General features: G+C 38.7%; 3 protein-coding genes across 7 annotated transcripts in view; 2 read left to right on the top strand and 1 right to left on the bottom strand.

Annotated features, from left to right (window-relative positions):
- The window catches only part of Trim23 (tripartite motif-containing 23), a 33,372-nt gene extending 29,057 nt beyond the window's left edge, over positions 1–4,315 (bottom strand). For 3 of the 5 annotated variants that reach the window (XR_015669950.1, XM_087634828.1, XM_087634829.1), the window contains exons 1-3: positions 4,146–4,268; positions 1,686–1,766; positions 629–791 (exon numbers count right to left, since the gene is read on the bottom strand). Coding sequence is in view for 4 of the 5 variants with exons in the window: in XM_087634828.1 (XP_087490954.1) it covers positions 629–791; positions 1,686–1,766; positions 4,146–4,226 (325 nt within the window). In the remaining variant the exon portion in view is untranslated. 5 annotated transcript variants of the gene reach the window in all.
- A 333-nt stretch (positions 4,316–4,648) lies between these two features.
- Shld3 (shieldin complex subunit 3) lies at positions 4,649–9,441 on the top strand. Its single transcript, NM_001399810.1, is given in 2 exon segments — positions 4,649–4,991; positions 8,158–9,441. A coding segment is annotated over 1 exon segment (768 nt). The 5' UTR covers positions 4,649–4,991; positions 8,158–8,260; the 3' UTR covers positions 9,029–9,441.
- Positions 4,671–17,796, top strand: part of Trappc13 (trafficking protein particle complex subunit 13) — a 31,519-nt gene continuing 18,393 nt past the window's right edge. Inside the window, exons 1-4 of the mRNA NM_001013908.2 lie at positions 4,671–4,991; positions 12,176–12,244; positions 13,641–13,740; positions 15,017–15,101. Of these exons, the coding sequence (NP_001013930.2) occupies positions 4,946–4,991; positions 12,176–12,244; positions 13,641–13,740; positions 15,017–15,101 (300 nt within the window). The 5' untranslated portion in view covers positions 4,671–4,945. The remainder of the gene's footprint in view (positions 4,992–12,175; positions 12,245–13,640; positions 13,741–15,016; positions 15,102–17,796) is intronic.

Genomic DNA, 17,796 nt, shown 5'->3' with positions numbered 1-17,796 from the left:
AAAGAAAGAAAGAAAGAAAGAAAGAAAGAAAGAAAGAAAGAAAGAAAGAAAGGAAAGAAAGAAAGAAAGAAAGGAAAAGAAAGAGAGAGAGAGAGAAAGAAAGGAAAGAAAGAAAGAAAGGAAGGAAGGAAGGAAAAGAAAAGGAAAGAAAGAAAGAGAGAAAGAAAGAAAGAAAGAAAGGAAGAGAAAGAGGGAGGGAGGGGTGGGGGAAGGAAGGAAGGATGGAAGGAAGAAAGAAAAGAAAAGAAAGAAAGAAAGAACGAGTCAAATGACTTTATATTTTGACTATCTTTTAAAAAAAAAAAACAGGTTTTTTTATTCAGAGCATTAAGACTTAACCGGTGATGAATAAAGTATTCTCATTTCTTTGCATAAGGGTAACATATATTTCTGATACTTCTTAAAGCTTCTTGTAGTAAGTATGGAATATAGAAACTTCAGATTTCCACCAGTAACTAAGAAAAGGGCTAGCTTACATTTAGGATCTCACTGACCTGAATAGAAATTCAAATTTTGAAAGCTCTTCAAACTTTAACATAAAAAGTCAAGTGTAAAGGAACTGTGTTCTATGACATTTGTGTTACATGAATAACTTTTCACTTTAACCTCATTTAAATAATTTACCTACCTAGGTCTGTCACTTGTCGATCAAATGGGCAACGTATTGCTCTTCCATGCAGAGGCAAGCGTGTGAGACAGTCATGACAGACTGTGTGGCCACAAAGGAGAAGGCGAGGAACTTTATCTCCTTGCAGAGAGAAGACATCTTCACAAACACCACACTCCAGAACCTAGTATGTAAAACAAAAACATGTGCCCTATAAATACTATTGAAACAACATTCAAATATCTTAGATTTAAAAACAACTGACATAGTAGTTGTTACTTTATTCCTCCATGGGGAAAAAAAACTAAGCTATAAAATGTTAAATCACATTTTTACTCATTTCCATTTGACAGACCTTGACAAAGTAAAACCTCCTTGAAATACTTATATTGCAAATTAACATAATTAACATAATATAATCTGAAAACTAAATATGTAACAATCTATAATTCTACTGAAACCCCCAATCAACAATCATTTCATTTTGCACTCATTTCCTTTTTAAAAAGTGTTTAGAGATTTATTTTTATTTTGTGCATGGGTGTCTTGCCTGCATGTGTGGTGGGTGCATCATGCTAATGCAGTGCCCACAGAGGTCAAGAAAGGGCATCAGACTTCCTGGAACTAGAGTTACAGATGGTTCTTAGTTACCATGGAGTACTAGGAATCAAACCCGAGTTCTTCAAAAGAGCATTCAGTGCTGTCAATAGCTTATTATCTCTCTAGGCCCTGTTTTATTCCCTTGTAAAATGACGTTTCACTGACTACCCCTGAATGGACCTCAGTCCAAGCTGGCCTCAAACTTATAGTAATGTTCCTGCCTCTGCCTCCCAGAAGTTACTATAGGAGATGCCACTGTGTCCAGCCAAACTACCACTGATTTCAATAAAACAATCTAAAATGTGGATTGGGATGATAATCACTTTTCTAAACAATAAAAAAACTTGTAAGACAGTTTCCAAGGAATTTCAAGTATCTTCTAGATTTCACAAAATGATGTAAAGGCAAAAACAAAATTAGCTGAGAATTAAATTTCAATTCCTGTTCTTACACAAGTAATCACAGGTATATGACTTACTGAAAGATAGTGAGGAAGAAAAGCTGCGAGAACTGGCTCACTCTGACACTCAGGTCCATGGGCTAATATTTCATGTATAGTCTGCAAAACGTAATTATAACAATATAGCATTTCCAGTGCTTTTACAACTGACTACCATTCTCTTGCTTCACTGCCACACCTCTCAGTCCCCTCTACTACATGTGTATCCCAGCACAGGACCACTTGCTTCTGTGGTTGGTGGTTTCTCGATCCCTTCTTTATTCTAATTAACACTGAGGAAACATCTAAACATTTACCTACTGGTTTCCTTTTTTAAAGTTTTTATATTCATATACCTAAAAATCCCATCTCTCTTAGTCTCCCAATCTCTCACTCCAATTTCAATTATTACATTATCCTCTGGTTTTCCATGCACCCTGAATATCTATCTGCTTGTCTGACCCAAATACTTCAATACTTTAATAGACTAACCTGTCTTTCCCTATTAGAACGAGAGTGCAGAACAGTACACTCCAGATACAAAAGCACCTACATGCTGATGCAAATAAAACCCAACAAAATAACACTGAAACACAATTCAGGCCACCAAACATGCAACACAAAATAAAAAAAAAAAATAGAAAACTTAAAGAGTGGAAATCTCATTAGACCCATTGCAATTTTAAACTTGATCTTCTAATACATTTAGACTTAGAAATTGAGATACAAACATCTTTCACAGTAATTAAACTGGTAATTTGTAATTACCTCACGTACTGGTAATAGTTCAAAAGAAACTTAAGTGTGGTATAATTCGAAGGAAAAAGAGACAAATTAAATATCTGCTAAATGTATAAAAAAACTTTGTATTAAGAGTTCAATCTAACTCATTCTACAGAGAATAACGACATGAAGATAGTTTTTCAAAAAGCTGTTAATGCTTGGCACTAATTACAGTACAGGAAAAAAATTCCACTGCCTGACACAAAAAATTTACTGAGTAATATAGCACCCATGGACACAATTTAGCAGTTCTTAAGGAACTACATCATACATGCACGACAAAATCAAAATGTTTTCGTCCTTGTTGCTGTTGCTGTTTCTGCTGCTGGGAAATCTCAGGACCCTGACTATATCAGGTAAATGGTCTACTACTGAATCACATCCCCAGTCTACATATGACAAAATCAATGTAACTCCTTAAAGTACTATCTGTATCATTAAATAATTAAAAACAAGCAACGATCCATATAAATACTAAATTGAAAGATACATTATGGTACATTCATATGCCAAAACTACAGCCATTACATCTTTTATGTATACATGCAGAATATATGATAAAGTGAAAAAGTATTAAGGAGAATTATGACATGCTATTCCAATTATGGGAAAGAATGACAAAATATTCTGCAGGTATTCCCATTTGGCAAAAGCAAAATATTAACTCTAACACAAAATATGCTTAATGGGGGCTCCTCTACATTTCATTAGTATAAAAAGTTAACTGATTCAAAACAAACACACCAATAAAAAACGACTGATAAATTTTAGGCATAAATTTCTCAAAAACAGACCTTTGCTAGAGAGAGAGAGAGACAGACAGACAGACAGACAGACAGATATCTACTATTAAAGAATGTCCAATCAAACTTGGTTCACTGTAATAAATCCAAGTGTACTTTAAAATTTCTTCAGGGGATTTAATAAATGTCCTGACATCAACACACTCAGAAAGAGTTGTTTAATCTCTTGGCTACAGATAATCTTCCAAGTTACTCCCTAAACCACATGCCCCTTTTAGATCTACGTTACAGTGGGTGGGGGAAATGATCATCACATACTTCTAGTTAACTTTTAGTAAATGTAGCTTGTAAATATTCGGTAGAATCTTCTAAGGAGACAGTACTCCATACATCTAATGTTAAAGCCCAATTGTGCTGTAGTCGGGGACTTCATAAGTTTTCATACTCTACTATTCAGAAGCAAGGGACAGCTGTGCAATGTTGGAAGGCAGACGTTGACAACCAGTAAACTCTGGGCCCTTAGCACACACTGTATTAACTTAAACCTAGGGTTCCTCCCACGTAAAATGCGAATTAACATCTACCTTTTAAGTAGTTATTAGCGAACTCAAACATCTACCATAGTACTTGTCTATTGCAATGAGTGTTTAATACAACTACGTCAATTAATGCCTCTTGAGGCATCACTAGAAACAGAAGACTAGGGGCAAGACCCAGTCCGGGTCAACTTTCACAGGCCCACGCGGTGCTTTTCACAAACAGCCCCACGGACGACGTTAACACTTGAATTAGAAGACCAGGCAACTTCAGCTCCGCTGGGCAAGGACCGCGGAGGGGCAGGAAAGTCTTGTAACGCCCACCAGAGGCCGCGCATCCAGCCCGGCCAAACCTGGGCCGCACAGTCGCGGCCAGGTCTCCAGGACGAACCGAAGGGAGGCCGCAGGTGGAGAACAGAGCACGCAAGTTCCCTCACCTTCACCACAGCCGTCCCCCGGCTGCCCTGCCGCCCACTGTCTACTCCTGCTCCGGGCTTGTTTACAGCGAGGGCAGCCATCCTGGAAGGAGCAGCGGCACAGCTGCAGTAGAGCCTTTAACTGAGAGGAGGGGTTGAGCGACCTACCCAGAAGCCTCGGCGCGTGCCGCCCTCACGCATGCGCAGGATAGACGGGGAGTCGTCCCGCCTCTTCTGACCTTTTCTCTCCGTCAGTCATTGGCTGTACGGTCTGCGCGTGCGAGCTGTTTTTCCATAAAGGCGTATGTGAGTAATGGAGAGGAGAAAATGTGTTTTATTAAAAGTATGGAACATAAATAAAATTTTATGGTGAAAATGCCATTCCTGGAACATTTTTTCTCTAGTACTGAAACGAGTCAGAATGAGTAAATGAACCACATTCCCCCACCGCCCTGCGTACACTGCTAAATTTGTATAAAATGTACTACAAATCCCAGCATGCCACGACAGTAGCTCCCTCCCCCACCCCCACTGGGCAATGTAAGCTTTTGGGAAGCCGCGTATTGTCAGCCCGAAGTGGATCGTTGAAGTCAGCCTGTGTGGAAAATATGTGTATTTCTGAACGAAGGAATGGCCTTGGTAAAAAGATTTCACTGGAGCCGTAAAGGACTTAATGAAAAGAGAATTTAAGTTCTCAGGAGCAGAAAGAAGTCGAGCGTGCGTTTGAAGGCCGATCTTCCGGGACTTGTGCCTGGCACTTTTCCTTCCAGACCCAGTGAAACTTCAGCCTGTATAGGCTGAGGTCAGAAGTGCCGGTCAAAATGGAAGTGAATCCCCCCAAACAGGAGCACCTGCTGGCGCTAAAAGGTAAACTGTTGCTAACCTGAGTCTCTTTACTCTGTTATTTGCCTCACTTCTTTGATGGATTCCCAACGAAGGCCTTGTCCCTGAAACCGGGCACTCGCCTTCCCGCTGCTCCTGGAATGAAATGCAAACCTAAGCACTGAGGCCTTTGCTACCACATTTTGTCCACAGCAGCTCACGTCTCGAGCCTGCCGCAGAGATATCTGTGAACCGGCATAAATTTCAGCTGGCATTTAATTTTTTTTTCCCCAAAAATCACTCCTTTATCCGTCTAGGTCGCAGGGATAAAGTTACCAGGTTTTAGCTTACCTGTAGATGGTGTAGCACGGTAATGCCAAGGATTTGAAATAAATGGAACTACACCTAATACTTCTTAGATTTGTTGAAATATACTGCAAATTAATTCACACTGTAGTATCACGTTTGTGGGAACCTTGTCCAGAATGTCTTATCAACTTTAATTTTCTATACGCATCAGTTTGGAATAAGTTTTAATGATTTAATTTGACCGGGGGGGGGAGCTAGGAGGTCAGATTTTCCTTGAATCTGCTTATCGATAACCTTTTATTAAAAAACAATTTCAACCTATTTTAGTTTGCTACTGCCACAATGCACTTTCTTGCCTTTGGGATGTGCAGGTATAAAGTTAACAGTGCCTTACACTGATAGGAAGAAATGCTTACAAGACATTTGAACTAGATTGGATTGCACTGGCCCTCTTTAAGGCATCCCTTTGGATATACCGCATATTCCTCCCCCATTCTCTGTGGGCTACATACACATCCAGAAGCTCACCAGTTCCATTCCTAACATGCAGTCACGCTTCCATAGCAGCAGTTAGTATGACTGTCTCTGAATGTGGAGCTAAGAAAGGTCGCCACATTGAGCAATACAACAGCGAGACCACGTGATCGGGACTGAAGTTGATGATGTGTGTTTGAAAGGAACTTACTGTATTTTTATTATCTCCATCTTACATCTAGTGTGTGGGCTAGATATTACTTATTGTGACACCTTTTCCAAGATAAATATCTAGTAAGAGGTGAAGGCAATAATTCAACAAGGCCTGCCTCATCTTTCTAAGATATTGTTTCCTCCTAGCAAATGAAACGGCTTTTCCAGAGATCGTTATGATTTCTATATGAACTTAAAACAATTACATGAGTTGCTAAGTGCGATTTCACACAACTTAGAAGCTACCAAAAATTCCAGTGGTAGGGAGTTTTGTTATTATTCTTCATCTTTAAAAACACAGGATGCCTAGTGAATTGACCTCAAACTCACAGTGTAACTGAAAAGGACTTAGAGTTCCTGGTCCTCTTGCCTCCACCTTCCAGATGCTCAGATCACAAATGTCCACCACTATACCCAGTTTATGGGATCCTGGGATTTGAACCCAGCGCTTTGTGCATGCTAGGCAAGCACTCTACTGACTGAGTCATATACTCTCTCCCTTTTGTTTTTTCTTGAAATGAAAACACATTTTACCTAAAAAAGAGCTCTCAAAATTTCACTCGCCTCTTGAGTATATCACTGAGTGTGTTCAGACGACAGTAGAAGGGTTCTCAGTGTCCTGCCTTACACTGAAAAAAGGTGTAAAGGGAAAAAACAAATAAATTCATTAATTCTTCTTCCTTGATCGTAAGCCAGGAAAGGTCAAGAAGTGATGATCATTATTAAATATTTAAGGAATATGTCATCACATATTAAATCTATACTAGAACTTAAAAAAATCTTAGGGAAACTATGGTTATTTTTAAGGGTATAAAAAGGATTTATTATATAGTTAGTTACCTCTTAATTCTTCAGAATCAGACTGTGGTTCTGTTGTGACATCGTGACAAAACTGGGTCATCATTATTGTAGCAGAGAAAGAACATGGATTAGTTCTCTCATGTTTGGGGAGTAAAAGACTAAATGTGTGTGTGTGTGTGTGTGTGTGTGCATATGCCTGTGTTAGGATATAGAAGAGCCTCTGTTATACTCAGCTTTGGCCTGATTAGGAACCACAACTTGTAGATCAGATCCTGGCTGTCTCCATTCTTGAGACTTTATGTGCTGGAACTTCTGGTCACTGCTTTAATTTGGGACATCATGAGTACTTGTGTGTTGTGTTCTTCCTCTACATTGGTGTCCATTGAACTAGCATCTCCATGCTATTTAAAACTACCTTAATATAGAGAAGACTTTGTCATAGCCCCATTTTCTATCTGGGATTAACATGTAAGGTTAATCCATTTTCATATTTTTGAGGTTTACTATTGAGAAAGATGTATAGTAATGAAATATTTTACCTATGTATTGATAGAATTCATGAAATTTTAAAGTATACACATTAATTTAATCCCAAGTATAGTTTTTTAAAGCTAGTAATTTTGAACAGGGCAAGGTGATACACATCTTTAAAATCCCAGCATTCTTAATTTTAAAATCAGAGTTTTTTAAAACTTTTTTAAACAACAACTTCTATTTATATGGATGTTTTACTTACATATTTGTCTGTACAATGTATTTATGTGTGTATACCATGTGAGTGTGTGCATGTCTCTGTGTGTGTCAGTGTGTGTGCACGTGTCTGTGTGTATGCATCCATGTGTATGCGTGTGTGTGCATGTCTGTGTGTATGCATGTCTGTGTGCACGTACGTGTGTGTGTGTGTGTGTGTGTGTGTGTGTGTGTGTGTGTGTTTCCCATGGAAGCCAGAAGAGACTGTCACATAGAGCTGGTGTAATAGATGGCCATGGACCATCTTGCGGACATGGGGAATTGAATCCGTCTGATTCACTCTGAAACACTCTGGAGGTGTTCTTAACCACCAAACCATCTCTCCAGCACCCTAGAAATTTTAAATATTACATTATGTGGTGAGAATTACCGAATTTTTGTTTCTCTTAAGGTCTTAGGGCTATGAATACCAAACATTTTAATGATAATATTTCAAAATCCTATAGATCCATTTAGTTAAACACGTTGACTGTCAGCATTTTCGGGCTAGATCTAATCTTCATTCCAACCTCGATCAGATACCTTATTGTTGTGAGAATTATCATCACATCTGCCATAGCACGTAGTTAAAGTTCCGGATGGGGAATGGGTTTTGTTTTCTCCTTCCTGCCTACCCATAGGCTCTCCCTACCAAATCTTATTTTTTGCACTACTTCTACTTTAGGTCCTGTTTCTTCTGATTTGACAAGAAAGACAATTTTGTAATAATAAATTACATTCTAGCTCTGAAGAATTCAGCTAAGAAATTTTCTCTCCATTAAGAGTTAATGGATTACTGCAGGATGACTACTGAAGTAATATTACATTATCGACCATATGAAAACGATCCCAAACAGCTGGCAAAAATTGCAGAAAATGTAATTCAAGACTTTCCTACTCACCCACTATCAAGATTTATTCCTTGGTTTCCACACGATGAGTCCAAGCTTCCACTCAAGCCTAAAAGATTACCGCCAGTAATTTCTGAAGAGGCTGCTGAGAATGTGAAACGGTACTTAACCATTTCAGAACCTAATGGTGAATCACACAGCTATGACTGCACAGTAGATCTTTTGGAGTTTCAACCTAATTCCAAAATGCAGCACTTACTCCAGGCACACACACTAAAGGAGCAGACTAACGCAGCAAATTTGGATAAAAATTCAGGAAAAGAAACACAGCACAAGAAAAGATCCTGGAGTGTTTCACTTACTAGCAAACATTGTCCAAAAAAGATTTTTCCTTTGTCTAGAAAATTGCAAGCCACTTTAAAGACACTACATTTGCACACCCTTCATAGAGCAAGATGGACTTTAGAATACAGTGTTTGCAACAACCAGACTCTGGAAGACATTTGGACAAAACTCAACCACTTTATCAGGCACAGTGAACTTCCTTCTTGTAATGCTACCATCCAGAGAGAGTTAGGCCAAATATGGGTGTTCTGTGATATTAAGTACTGTGAATATGTAGGAGGTCTGCTTAAAGAAAGATTATCTCTTATTGGGAAAATTGATTTATTTGTACATAAATATGGTGTTATTTTTAGTATGTAACAAATTTTGATCATCATGAAGAATATTCTGAATGAAATGAATTTGGACTGAAATTGTGAAATGAATAGACTTTATTAACCATTGTATTTTAATGACTTTTAAATGTTGGTGCTTCTTTATAGTGTGAAGAAAATAATTCTGTAATATGTGTACAGTTTGTGTCCAGTATATAAATATCATGTAGCCCCAAGGCTTGTCGATCAAGTCAGGAATATTCCAGATTATGTTTATTAGCATTCTCTTGAGTGAACTTTGATGAATTATTGTTTGTGCTAAAATTGAAAGTGTTTTAACTTTTATCCCAATGATTTGAGTTTAAATGAATGGTTTTATTTTAATGACTCCTTAAAGTCCCTTATTCACCTAAATATAATATGAGCTGTGTGTAAAATTAAAAGTCTTATCACAGTTTGTTTGATTTTGTATTTTTCATAATTTATTACAAGGTTGCCAATCAAGAGTTAAAAGTTTGGAAATAGCACTTTTCTCATAGTTTCATTATTTTTAAAAGGGTTATAGCAACTAAAAGTGTAAGTTACAATGAGATTATAAACAGCTTTAAATCCAAGAATTAAAAGGAGCTTCTTATTTTCGTATGTGGAAGATTTGAAATTTTCTGATTTACTCCTCGTGAGTTGCTCAATCTTAGAATTTTCTAAAAGACAATGAAAGTGAAAACCTAGGAATTGGCAGGCAGTGGTAGTGTTCTCCTTTAATCCCAGCACTTGAAAAGCAGTGGCAGGTGGAATGTTGTGAGTTCTAGGCCAGCCTGCTTTACAGAGTGTATACAGAGAAACCCTGTCTCCAAAAAAAAAAAGGATGAAGTTAGAGATTTTTTTGCTTCAAATAACGTAGTGATTCTAAAGAAGAAAAGGTTCATTTCCCATTTACCTAGACAACACTTAAGGTGTTTTCAAGCTTAGAACCCACTGTTATTTCCTAGAAGTCTTTCATCTTTAGTTACATGTATGTATTGTGTGTTTGCATGTGGATGCACATGCCATCATGCATATATGGAGGTCAGAGAACAGCCTGCAGGAATTGGTTTGTTCTTTCTTCTCACCATGTAGGTCCTGGGATTGAACTCAAGTCATTGTGTGCTTTTATCCACTGAACTCCCTGTGTAGCCATATAGAAGCCTTTTAAAAGGATGTCAGCTCTTTGAACTTAGTGCTACATGTGTATCCCCAGGGCTGGGTGACTCCTGCCAGTAGCTGCTATCATTAACCTCCCTTCCCTTTCAAGATCCCGCAGTTTAATCACACATCGAACATGCTAGGGAAACAGAAATAAGTATGGAAGGATAAGTCAGTGAGAGCCTTTGGAAAGGTGCAGCCAGCACTTACTCTGTGGGAAGGAGGCAGGCAGTAGATACAGAGAGGAAGCTAAGATACAGAGTCCTCCAAGTTATAAGCTTTGGTTTGTTTGTTCGAGATTTGACCTTGTCTTAGACAAATCTAACTTCATTGCCCAACCTAACAAATAGCAGGTGTGGGCTTTGTGGCTTTTTGGTTTTGGGGCCTTTGACCCAATAACTTACTTTAACATTCAAGAGTATAAAATTACTAACCAATCACTAGTACTTCCTTTTACTTGCCCTGTCAGTGTTTCTTGTGTCTATGCACACACAGAGGCCAGAGCCTAGCCTAGGCATCTCAGGCATCAGCTGCCTGGGTTTGTTTTTGTTCGTTTGCTTTGCTTTATGGAGACAGAGTCTCTCTGACCTGGAGCTTGTCATGTCAGCTGGGTAGGCTGGCCAGCAAGCCCCAAGGATCCAGATGTCACTACCACACCCAGCTTTTCTTGCATGGCTTCTGAGATCTAACTCAGGTCCTCATGTTTGTGCACGAGCACTTTACCAAACGAGCCACCTCCCAGCCCTCTGCCAGAGTTCCATAAATCTTGCTCTTTTGTACCTAAAGTCTTCCGTTTTCGAGATTCCTTATAGGACGTGAGAGGCAGAGTTAGGTGGATCTCTGAGTTCCACTGCAGCCTGCTAGTGAGACATACCTCAAACACTAAAGGAATGAGTTGGGGGTGGGGGTAGTGATTTGAAAGACTGAGGCAGAAGAGCCAAAGTTCAAGGCTAGTCTGAGCTTCATGGTACGTTCAAGGTCATCCTGGGCTGTGATATGAGACCTTGTCCCAAAACTTCAAACAAGAAAAATGAAGTTTAAAGAATGAGCTATTTATATAATCGTTTGCCGGATATGCATCTCACAAATTTGCACTTAGGCAGTGCATACAGCTGTGATACCTGCCTAGAACCCTATACTCAGCGAAGGCTGGGGTATATCAGATGTGAGCCCATCTAGGCCTCATTAAACAGTCTAAAATCAAATTTCTAGAAAAGAAAAGAACAACAAAACTGGGCTTTGAATTTTAGTTTTTAGCTACCTTCTATGTGCCTCTCTCAGGGTAGCTATTTATCTTCATGTTATATTTAGTAACTTTAACTTTTTTTTCCTCTACTTAAAAGTAAGAATGGAGGTTGCAGAGGTTGCTCAGAGGTTAAGAGCACTTATATATTGCTCTTGCATAGGGACCAGATTCTGTTATGGAGGCTCATAGGTTTCCATAACTCCAGTTCTAGAGGACCTCATGACTTCTGACCAGGAACTCACATGGTACACATACACATCCAGGCAAGACACTCAGAAAAAAAAAATCTTAAAAAAAAAAAAAAAAAAAGACAAGGTTGGAGACACCAACACCATGTCTTGAGCTGGTAATACTGGAATGAAGTCCTGCTTGAATTCCCTGGGATATTTTTAATAAGATATTTCACCCCTGTGATTGACCCCAGGTTTACAATCAACTGTTTGGGGATATGTTTTAAACAGTATGAAGTCACCCTGGTTCTAGTTCAGGTTCTGCCACTGACGTATTTTGCTGTATATAATCTTTAATGTGCACAATTACCTGCAACAGTTATTCTCGGCCTTCTATGTATAACAGATAATATTTATAATGTTAGTACTTATCATTCTCAGCCTTGTATGAATAATGGAGGTAATAGGTATAGTGTTAGTGCTTGTATTTAGTACAAAACTCAGTTATATGAGTATGTCCTTGATGAATGCTGTGCACTTGACTTGAATATTAGCCCTAAACAATTTGAACATTTTTGTCTCTCTTCATTGACAGTGATGCGATTGACCAAACCTACTTTGTTCACCAATATTCCTGTAACTTGTGAAGAGAAGGACTTACCTGGTATGTAAAGAAAAGTTGAAACTTGAGTTATCCACATTATTTTGGAAGAGGCTTACCTTTGCCAGTCTTAAGCTAACCATTCGTTAAATTCTGCATTGCCCATATTTATATGATGTGAAGGTGGCCGTTTGAAAGATCAGACTCCTTTATAATCTACAATTCAAGATGCTACCTTTTGATAACAAGAGACTTTTAGTTTAAGATACATTCATATTTCTATCACTATCACAATGTTCCCTGCATCCTCAAATACACATTAGCATTCTGTTTAGAATTATTGGTGTTTCTATAGTGTATTTATGTCTTATGACCTTCAAAAATGAAGCATTCTGTGAGATCAGTTTTGGTTTTCTTTTGGGTTTTTTTTTTTTTTTTTTGGTGTATTTGTTTGTTCATTGTTTTGTTTTTTCAGTCTAGGGCCTTACTATACATATCTTAAGGTGTCTTGAATTCTTGGTCTACCTGTCTCAACCTGGCAATGCTGTGATTACAGGCATTCACCGTGTAATTATAATTTTCTGATAGGAATTTTATGGTATTACAAATAAGAAATGACATTTTACACTGTAATGTATATTGAACTTTAATATTATAACTCAAGAATGAGCACAAATACTATATCTCAGTTTTTGTTTTTGACACAGAAACTCATATATCCCAGGCTGGCCTGGAGTCCCTCATGTAGCTGAGACAGACCCTAAACTGCAAAACCTCCTGCCTCCTACTTCTACGTCCTAGGATTCCAGACTTGCATCACTACACCCAGTTGTGTCTGTTTTGGGAAAGTTAGAAATTAAAATTTTAGTACTATGTTCATTCAGAATAAAAAGAAATCTGACTCCCTCCTCACCCCACTGCTCACGGTGCTAAGGGTCAAATCCAGGGCTTTATTGTTTGGGTTTAGAGATAAAAAGACCACTCAGTCCAACCAAATCTGAATTGAGAATATATAATAAGCCGATTGGTGATTGCCTAGAGAGAAACATCTCTCATGGAACATCCTCAAATCCATATTATAGGGGGCTTTTAAAGGCAAAAAGCACTTAAAAACAACTTCACATTTGACAGGTGCAGGGGGAACTAAAGCAAGCAAGCAGTTTAACAGAAGCCAAAACGTGCAGTTAGCTGGAGCAGTTCAACCCTGAATTTCTAGACCAAGCTTGGGGACTTTCCCATGGGACTTTTCCCAGCAGGTGTAGAAAAAGGGAAGATCAGTTTCAGGTTAAATCAAAGGTGACTCCAAGTCAGACCAGATAGAAGAAACTTGGCCCAATCACATTGTGAGTACTGGGCAAGTGCTCTCCCACTGAGCTGCCCAGTGGTTCCTATTTCCTTACATAAGTAAAACTTGTTTTAAAGGTAGGTGTTAAGAGTTTTGCTTTTTCTCTTCCTGCAGGTGATCTCTTTAACCAGTTAATGAAAGATGATCCTTCAACTGTAAATGGTGCAGAGATTTTAATGTTGGGAGAAATGTTGACTTTACCCCAAAATTTCGGGTAAGAGTGATAGATTTACATAAAATGTTCTGCAGTCCCCGAAAACTGTTATCATGTCAGTATACAGAGTGGGAAAGTGATGCTTGTGCAATAAGTAACAAAAACATACAGATTGCTCTTGGTTCTATTTTTTTTTTTTTTTAGAAAAGCCACGTAGAACAGAGTCAGTGATGGTTCTAGTATTATGATAGCATGTTAACCTTGTTTTTGGGGTTGTGGCTGAAGTTTTATACATGCTAGGTATGTGTTCTGCTGTAGCACAGGCCTAGGTCTTATCCTGGCAGTGACTCTGTGTGCCTTTAGTTACACTAATCAACATGGCTGTCACTTTCAGAGCAGCTCTTACTGGGCCTCATTCACACCCCTCTCTTTACAGAAGATATCAGACCTACTAGCTAGTCAGTGTTTTTATTTCTTTTCTTATCATATATTATCAATGTATTAAAACTGAAAAGATTTGAGACAAAAAAAAGGAATTTTTCAGGGTTTGATACGATATTTTTTGTTTTGTTTTACTAAACTCACAGGGTATGATTATAAACTAGTGTCTTTCCAACTTGGAAATGTATTGATGTAAAACTATTAAAATTATATAGAATAAGGGGCTACAGAGGTGCCTCAGCCATTAAGAGCACAGGCTGCTCTTCCAGAGGACCACACGACTTTTCACAACTGCCTGTAACCCAATTCCAATAAACGTGAGTCTTTCTTCAGGTGTCCACAGACACTGCATGCATGTGGTACACAGACATAGTTGCAGGAAAAGCACCCATACACATAAAATTACTATAATACAGGGAGTTAATACAGCTATGTAGTGTAAAGCCAGTAGTCATTTTCTTAGGAAAACAATGGAGTTCTCCTAAAGATAAATTAACTTCTTCCAAGTTAATTTTAGATTTCGAGGATAAGTCATTTAAAAACTGAAAATGACATTGTCTAGTGTACTCAGATGTAAATCTTCTGACAGTGCAGCTCTGATTACGGTGGCCATCGTTTCCAGGATAGCCAGAAACTTGGCTGGCAGTTGACAACTGTGTTATACTGTGTGTAATTCCACTCTCTCTTTGAAGTGCAGTAGGTACTGAAGGTGTAGCCTAAGGAAGATGTAGGATACTGAGGAAATAATTCCTCGACCCTGGAACAAAGGACACTGAAGGAGGATTTCCCTGAGCCTCAGGAAACTTTCCTCCTCCTGAAGTTCTCCCTTGAAAGCTTACTTGGTTTCCTTCAGGGCTGAATGGCTCTCTGCTTAGAATGTTGCTCCATTTCACAGGAATATATTTCTGGGAGAGACCTTTTCCAGTTACATCAGTGTTCACAACGACAGCAATCAAGTTGTAAAAGATATATTGGTGAAGGTAAGCGACACTCTTATTTGTTGTAAAGCATTGTATTTGGATAATACAGGTTTTATTTCTGTTGAGCCTTGGCAACCTCATTAAAATGCATGGTTAATACTAGATTGTTTAAATGTCACTAACAAACCCTGATGATTATCTAACAGACTCAAACTTAGGGAATTCACAGAAGCATTTTCCTTCTACCCACGGTTCCTGGTAACTTACATGAGAAAATGCCATTGGGGTAAATAGTGTTTGTGTGACTGACGTAACAGTACTTGAGAGGCTTAGGAAACTTGCCAGAAGTCACTCTAGTTGCAGCATCCTGCATGGTAGAGGAGAGGAAAGCAAGAGGGCCTTAGAAGATGAGCAGGACTCAGAGCAAGAGTATAGGACAGAGGGAGACTGTAATGTCAGTGCATGCTGTTAGAGGAAAACAGTCTCCGTGTCCGGTCTGGTGGGAAAGATCTTTACTGCAGTGTCCTGAAAGTCAGGCTAAGATTTTAGTAAAAAGTAAAAAACTTCCAAATATTAGGTGCTGGGTCAAGTGAGTCAGCTTGTATTAGACAGGCTGGAGACATCACCATGTAGAATACTTTATAGGAAACGGACCAGTTAGAAGACTCTTGAAGTAGTTGGGAAACGAAAACCTAGAATTTGCAAGTCCCTTCACAACTTGAAATGTTTTCAAAAGCGAAAGAGCTTAGATAAAGTAAAAATTCTCTATGTGGATGAATGGGTAGAGAAATGTGATTTATATATACAATAGAGCTCTGTTCAGCTGTAAAGAGAAGAGATTTTTATCATTTCCAAGAGAGTGAATGGAACTAGAAATCATCATGTTAAAAGAGATGGGAAACTTCATGTTTTCACTCTGCACAATTTAGACTTCCAAATTATACTGAGTGTGGTGTGTGTGTGTGTGTGTGTGTGTGTGTGTGTGTGTGTGTAATATGAAACTAAACAGGCCATTGAGGAAGGAAGGAAGGAGAAAAGAAAGCAAGAGGACAGTAGAAAAGGGAAATACGTATTTCATTTTCATCTCATACACTGAATATAGGTTTTGAATGATACACATGAGACACGGAAGTAGGAGGAGACTGTTTGTAGACCAGAGTGAGGGGAAGAGGGACAAGGAAGTTGATGAAAGTAGATACGAACAAAATACAGCAATACACATGTATGAAAATATATACCTGTTATTTGTATCCTTAAAAATTTTTTTTAAAAATCTAAAAGTGTACTGAGAGAAGTTGACTGAAAGCTGTCTTTCAACAGGGAATTTGGATTATTATTAGTATTTCTAATTAGTATTTCTAAATTAGTATTTCTAAAGGAGAAGTCTTAGCTGCAGTGGGCTTAGAGACAATCTGTAGTTTTAAAGTGATAAAGGATCTCAGAAAATATATTTCAGGCCTCACATATCAAGCTTGAGAAGGTAGACGCAAATATGTGTGGACAGGGCCTGGCCTTTCATCAGATTAAGGTTTGGTGAAGTACACAGCCTGTCCAATAACTAAGGACGGATTTTGCTTTGTTTTCTTCTGGTTTGCATCCAATGATTGAAACGAAACAACATTCTATAATATGTAGAAACGTTATGAAATTCAAACTGAAGTGTCTGTACGTGAAGTATCTTGCCGGGCCACGGCTGTTAGTTCTGTGTGTCTGACTGACTCTCAGCTGCCGTGTAAGTTCTGTGGTTGGAATAAAGACTGTGGTCTGGAGAATCTGAAGTATGTGTTACATGGGCTCGTAAAGACAGCACTTCAACCTCCACACTAGAGTCCTCCTAGCACCTCCCCAAAAGCAGAGACTCCACAGAGCCAGGGATTTGGGTCTGATTCATTGTCTGATAGATTTTCAACTCCTCAAACAGGCTCTGACATGGAATAGGTATTAGGAATAAATAAATTTTCAGTAATATTATTACTAATAGTGTCAAAGAAGAGAAGGAAGTACTCAGTCATATACAAGGTGGTTATCATAAATGATAAAAAAAGAAAAAGAAAGCAATGGCAGGTGAACTTAGCCAGTGATCTCATATTGTACATAGGACAGAAAGCCAATGCAGCTCAGTGATGTCCCCTCTATGCCACAGTGTGTACACTGTTTTGAACCTCTGCTTCATTCTATATGAGCTGTGCACACCCCAGGGGAGCCATTACCTTTCTGTGCCTGTCCTCATCATGTATACACTTAGGTTATACTAGATCTGCCTACTTCAGAATTGTGAGAATTAAATGACCCGTGGGCTGCCAGGCAAGACTTGTACATGGTTAAGTTCCCAATAATTGTGAGTTACTTCTATCCCATGACTGAATATCACAGAGAGATAGCATTAATAAATATGCCACTTAAAAAGGACCAGCACTAACAAAGTTAGGTTAGAATTAACTGCAAAATGGAAAAAAAAAATTAGGGGCTACAGAGCAGCCCCAGTTGGTGATGTTTGATCCACTTTGGTGTGTTACTCCAGCCCATACACCAAGAGACTCGAAAACTGCCAGCTTTGTGTGGGGCCTGGAACAGGAGAAGATTCTTCTGTTGGGAAACCTTGTCAATAAGGTCAAAGTCTGCCATGTCCACATAGCTCCCCGAGCCTGGTACAAGTAGGGCATCTTTTCTACCTTATCTGGGGAGCCCAGCCCCGACACTGTACCTGAAGAATGTGAAATCCTTGGCAGAATTACAGACTCAGCTTCCTGGAGCC

The sequence above is a fragment of the Rattus norvegicus genome, chromosome 2 (assembly GCF_021556685.1).
Source record: "Rattus norvegicus strain SHRSP/BbbUtx chromosome 2, alternate assembly SHRSP_T2T, whole genome shotgun sequence".
In the NCBI taxonomy this organism is placed as follows: Eukaryota; Metazoa; Chordata; class Mammalia; order Rodentia; family Muridae; genus Rattus; species Rattus norvegicus.
Note: the sequence above shows the minus strand (reverse complement) of the source record. Positions and strands in the feature narration are given on the sequence as shown.